The sequence below is a fragment of the Vitis vinifera genome, chromosome 10 (genome assembly GCF_030704535.1).
Source record: "Vitis vinifera cultivar Pinot Noir 40024 chromosome 10, ASM3070453v1".
Taxonomy (NCBI): Eukaryota; Viridiplantae; Streptophyta; class Magnoliopsida; order Vitales; family Vitaceae; genus Vitis; species Vitis vinifera.
The window spans coordinates 2,459,342-2,465,315 of NC_081814.1; the positions used below are offsets into that span (position 1 = coordinate 2,459,342).

General features: G+C 34.2%; 1 protein-coding gene across 1 annotated transcript; it reads right to left on the bottom strand.

The window, feature by feature from the left end:
- Positions 1-539: 539 nt before the first annotated feature.
- Positions 540-3,637, bottom strand: LOC100852626 (TPD1 protein homolog 1). Its single transcript, XM_059740168.1, has 3 exons — positions 3,517-3,637; positions 1,083-1,193; positions 540-877 (listed from the first exon to the last, which is right to left on the bottom strand). The coding sequence occupies exons 1-3, from the start codon at positions 3,635-3,637 to the stop codon at positions 540-542; spliced, it is 570 nt and encodes a 189-aa protein (XP_059596151.1).
- Between the last annotated feature and the right edge of the window lie 2,337 nt (positions 3,638-5,974).

The following is a 5,974-nucleotide window of genomic DNA, read 5'->3' on the forward strand; positions in this document are numbered from 1 at the left end:
TTCTACATCCTGCTTTAGGATTCTATCCAGAAAATGGCTAGCAGAAAAAGGCTCTTGCAGGAGAGTCTTCGCTAACATCATTAAGAGTGAGGTTATGAATGATTCTAGAAAGTATTTTTAATATTTTTAGTACTTGAATGATAAATTTTTTTAAGTATTATAAATATTAAAATATTTCCTAAAATCACTGTCGCTCTAAGTGTGATGTTAAAATTAAGTTGTTTCAGGTTTGAATACTTTGTGGGCACATTCTATTGCTGTTACAGCCATGGCAATTCAAGAAGATACATTGTATCAGCAACATTGTAGTGTGAGTTAGCCAAAAGACCAACCATGACACCAAAAGTAACAACTGTAAAGGCCATATTATATATTTGAGTCGATTGTTAGCAAAAAGAGAGATTCTACATGGAGCCCCTTGACCACATCAAAAGATCATTTCGCTGTTATTATATGTAGACCATTGTTATTATAGTCACTGTTTTTATTATATACTTATCATAGACAAGATAACAAGTACCATGACCTGCAGTAGGTCGTCAGAAGCAGGAAACAGATAGAACTGAGAGAGGGTACCGGAAACTGTTGGCATACTGAAAAGAGAGGCTTTCTCCAGGACCAAGAGCATCCCCATTGTTGACAAGGCAGTCATCAAAAAAGATTCGCCTGAACAGTCTGGGGTTTATCAGCCGGGCAGAGCTGAACCATCCGCAGCGAACATGGATGTTGGAGATGCTACAACCTGCTACACAAACATTCAGTATCTGAACCGTGTAGGTTGGAATTCCACTGGGAAGTGGTGTAGTAGGGCCTTGGAAGATGACTATGTTGTCCTTTGAACATGTTCCTCCGATTCTATTCATTGCACCGCCCTCATCTACATCAAGTTTCAATAATAGAACAATTCACTGAAAAACTCAAGACAAAGTGGAAAGGATGTAAAGGAAAGACCCTAATAGAAAACAAACATTTTGAGGGTTTGATATTTGATGACAGTACATGGTGTCCAGCATATCAGTTTGGTACAAGAGAGAAGAAAAAGAAGGAAGCAGCCTAGCAAAGACTAACGAGACTTCCCTTACCAGGAGATGCCAGTAGCTTCCTTACAAAGCCAGTGCTGTTTTCCTTGGACAAAAACAGCTTTTTAATGCCAATGTCACCAATCTTTTCTGATGAACTAGAAAGCTCCAGCACTGCATTGTTATAACAGAAAAAGGATTCTCAGTTTCCATATCCAAACCCTGCAAAAAGATTAATCTAGAAACCCAATCTCTATCAATACATCCTAAGCACAATTGCATATCAACAATCTGTGGACATGATATATAACAGAGTTGGGTCGAGGCTCCATAGAAGAGAGGAGAAGAAAGCAAACCCAGTGTGCTTGCATGCATGGTCGTGATCTGTGGGAACCAAGCAATAGGTAGAAAAAAGGTTTGGAGTTCATTTTGTGTAGAAAAAGTAAGATATTGAGGGTGGAGCTCTTGAGAGAATATGGTTTTCCACTTTCTTGGGGACAAAGCAATTGCTACTGCTCTGCATGGCATGGCTAGAAAATCAAAGATAAGATAGCAGAGAAAGAGAAGATGATACCAGACCACAGAGCAAGGATGAAACATAATGCGAAGGTCACACTCATGACCCCTTTCTTTGGCGACCACATTCTTATATGCTTCATCAAAAGAACCTGCAAAATTCATCAAACGAACCTGCAAATTGATCAAAGTATCAAACCCATTTGGGGCTTCACCGTATCATAAACACCCACACCCCAAAAGCTCAAAAACAACAGTATCCATGTACATAAAAGTCCAACCTTACGAGAAAATCTGCAGTCTGGTTGCAGGACAGAATGGGCCTTTTGGTACAGAGCACAGCAAAGCAAATCTAATATGGAATGGACGTGTATCTAAGGGGCTGCAGTAGAAATTTATAACACAAGTGTACTGACTTGAGAAATGGAACAGTGGCTTTCAAGATTTTACTCAACTGCCATCATTGATGCTTTGGAGGGAACAAGCATTGAAAAAAGGCTTTAATGATCTTGCTCTTTCTTTTGACTGTCTGTCCATGTGTGAGACCATATAGGATCTGAATTGCCGGTTGCAAAACAATAGATTAATTGTCACCTATTCAAAACCCACATTTCCCACACAGCTACCTAGCTTTTGCAGTGGCCAGTTCCAAAAAGATGGAGCAAACCCCAAAAACCCCATGACTTTGTGTATATAAAAATATATGAAACCAAAAGAAAAGATGCATTAAAGCATTATTATTGAAGTTGAATTGGGAATAGTTTATGATTCATGAAGCTGAACCCCATGAAAAAGGTGCCATGAATCAAACCATCTTTAAGAAAAAAATGATAAAACAAGGTGGGTGTGGCCTGTAAGACAACGCTGACACGCCCTCCAATGAACTTTTCATTTGATAAACCACATGGGGCAACTTCTGAGTGAAAAGGAAAACATTCCTGGTCTCATATGCAATGGCAGTAAATGGTGTGGGTGAGAGCAGTTGGCATGCATTGTAGAGAAATTAATCACTGCTTTAATAAGATGCTAACTGCTTTTAGAGAAGAGGGTATGTTGAAAACCCCCCAAAGAAGTAAATGCTATATTGAAAGGCTTTGAAACATGGAAAGATGGAGAGAGAGAGAGGTGGGTCAGAAGGGTTTTATATAGAAGAGCCGCCAAAAGCAGGCGATGCCGGCTTTTTGATGAGCGGCCGAATTTACTAACTTGTCTGTACTTTGATCAAGTCCGCTCCTCCTGTGTCATCGGCCCCTCACCACCCCCACCACCATCACCACCACCACCTTCTTCTTGTTAATCCTCTTCATTTATGGATCCCTGGTTAACCTCAAACTATGCCCACACGTGCTACACAATCATTGGTCTTCTCCATCACCTGCAAGCCTCGAACTGTGTTATGGAAAGTTGGGTTATGAAAAAGCTATTAGGCCCAAGGGCGGGCCAAAACACAGTTTTCCCCTAAATTATTACATTGTAGCCTGTGTACATCTTGGATTAATCACCTATAACATCATAATCTCTTTGAATTAAATGACATTTTGAACTAGGTGGTGGTGTTTGTTTTTTAACTTAATTCTAAATAGAACCTTAATGTTTAATAGTGTTAAATATTAGATTGTTTGTTTTATAATATTTTATTTCTATTAAATATTAAAAAGTAAAAAAAAATCAACATGTTATTTTTTTTATTTAGAAAAAGTTATATATTTTAACCTTTTTTATTTAGTAAAAAATTTATAATAAGTTATGAAAAAGCAAAAAAACAAACAATCTAAATTTTAAAACTAAATTACTTTCAGTAAAAAACTAAAAAAACAAACACCATCTAAATCTTATTCTCTTCTCTGTTTATTCTGATCTTCTAAACTCAAACAAGTGAGAAAAATTCAATATGGGTTCCTTTTCCGGTAATCATAGATTAGATTCCAAAGCAATAAAAACTCAAACTACCCAAAATCTTTAATGGGGTCGTTTTGAGTACCGTTTGAAGAGTCAATTTTCAAGGGTAGGAGGATAGCTAGGAGAGCAAGGGGAGTGGCAGCATTTTTGGGCATTGCACAAGCCTCGACCAACGTGTCGGCTGGTTTGAGGTCATGACTCATGACTCATGAGCATCGAGGAAAGTTGAATATTGAAGTGCGTGTTTGAGATGAGCGTGTGTGGTGGGGGGCCCTAGTGGGTACCATTTCAGACACAATGTGTCTAAAATCCACCAGTTTAGAGTTTGTGAGGTTAGCTATCCGCAGGTACCGCACCCATCCATAGGATCCTTCACTTTCGTCACCAAAATTACTGAATTTGCTCAAGGTGAAACCCTGGGATGAAAAGTTACATAATTTGGATGTGGCCCATGTGGGGTTATAGTCTCCTACTACAATTCATAAATGCATTTTTGGACATTCATAAAAATGTAACATCTTTGTACTTATTGAAAATGTATCGTTATTCGTAAAAATGTATCTTCAATAAAGTGATGTGACCTACATATTTTTATGTCATTTGTAACTTTATTCGATGTTATAGATCTTATCGTACATACTCAATAGTTTGAATTTTTTGTTACATAAATATTATTAATCTAAAAATGATGTAATCAATATTATAGGGTCATTAAACCATTCAATTAAATCTATTTATTCTTGAAAATGATAAGGAGTTTTCCAGTGATTGGACTCAAATACAAGCATTCTATGGAAAAAAAAATTTTGATGGACGCTATATATATATATATATGTTTAATATTTTGCATAAAAATAATTTACTCCTTATTTATACCAAAATCTTGTTAAAATATAAAACTATGAATAAAATTAAATAAAAAAATTATTTTACTTTTTTATATATATTATATCATTTTAACAATTAAATATTAGTACATTAGAGTTTATCTTTATAATTATTTATTATATTAATTCAAGATAAAAAGTTGATTTATTTTAAGTTTTTTTCAATCATTTATATAAAATTTTAACTTCTTAATTTTTATGTCATATAGTTTTAATTTCAATTTTAATAATATATAAAATTATATATTTACGATATTATGCCAATGTTACGATTTAACCATCTTATAATTTTTTGGATTCAATAATCGATTAATTTTTTATACAAATGAAACATAAATTTACTATAAAATAATATCCATAATAAAGAAAATATCCATCATATCATCTTTTTTACCACCATTTTTATCATAAACATTTCATAATAATAACATTTTGTATGTAATTAATAAGATCATTTTTTATTATATTCAATCACGATTAAAAAAAATAGTTAGGAAGAAGATGGATTAAACTAAATGGCATCGGTTTCAACATTTTTTTTTTTTCAATAATTGAAGATTAAGAGTCATCCATGTACAAATTGTTATTAAACCTTAAGACCTATTTTAAAACCAAAGAGTTGAATTTAAATTACATCCAAATCCCATTAATTTTTAATATCCTTAATTTATTTAGCTTCAAGCTCTCTTATGAATTGTTTTAATTTTTATTATCATTGGCCTCGTTACCAACTTTTATCTTCTACTTTCTAACTATAAGTTTAAAATTTTTCTATTTAGGTTATTAAGCCAACTTTCAAAGGGAGTATATGTTTTTTTTCCGACCCAAGCGGTAAGCGAAGTAACCTTAAAAAAGGGATAAATTTAACGACTAAGAAAAGTTTGTAAGTTGATCCAAGTCTTCTCAATGAGGAGAGCTAATCTCTTATCCAAGTAATTATTCAATTAATTTCAAGATTGGATAAATGATATCGTGGGACGTAACTTTTTATTTAAATGAGAAAAAGACTGTTCATAATATATCTTTCTTGAACGGAAGATATAATTTATATACATTGTTTGTCTAATTGATAATTCTAGCTTGTAATCATCATTTTCGCTACCTTTCTCCACGAATAGCCTCTATTTGACCAAAATTGCTAGACGAGGATTTTGTAAATATAGATAAACCTTGAGGAGATTAATGTTTGAAAGTTTTATTCAAACAAGTTTTAAAATTACGTATCATATTTAAATATATCGAGACATTAAGAATTTGAGTTCATCATTAATTACAGCTATTGTAAGTCTTAATCAGAAAGCCACTTAGCATAACTGAGTGTCATGTCATGGCCTATTGCATGTGGACACGCATCTATATACAGTCCCTTTGATTTCATAAATGCGAAGCGACTGATAACCACTAGAGATTAGAGTGGGCAACGGCTACACTCCAAATGACCATTCCCAATTGAATAAGCAGCAATCAAAAGGCATCATGACCCTACCAATGGTCTTAATATAATCAATACTCATACTTTCAGTACACAGTTTGATTTGTTTCTTAACTATTGTCGTGCCACATTTGCCTACCAAGACCATATGTGTGTGTGTATATATATGTGTGTGTGCAGCCCCATCAACCTTAAAGTTAATCATCATCTGGGTTCCCCCT

Excerpts from the sequence above, each read along its gene's own strand:
- LOC100852626 (XM_059740168.1), bottom strand. The coding sequence starts at position 3,637 with ATGAGTCATGACCTCAAACCAGCCGACACGTTGGTCGAGGCTTGTGCA. Across the intron at positions 1,194-3,516 it reads GAAAATTGACTCTTCAAACG|TGCTGGAGCTTTCTAGTTCA; the intron begins GTACTCAAAACG and ends ATAACAATGCAG. Across the intron at positions 878-1,082 it reads GAAGCTACTGGCATCTCCTG|ATGAGGGCGGTGCAATGAAT; the intron begins GTAAGGGAAGTC and ends AACTTGATGTAG.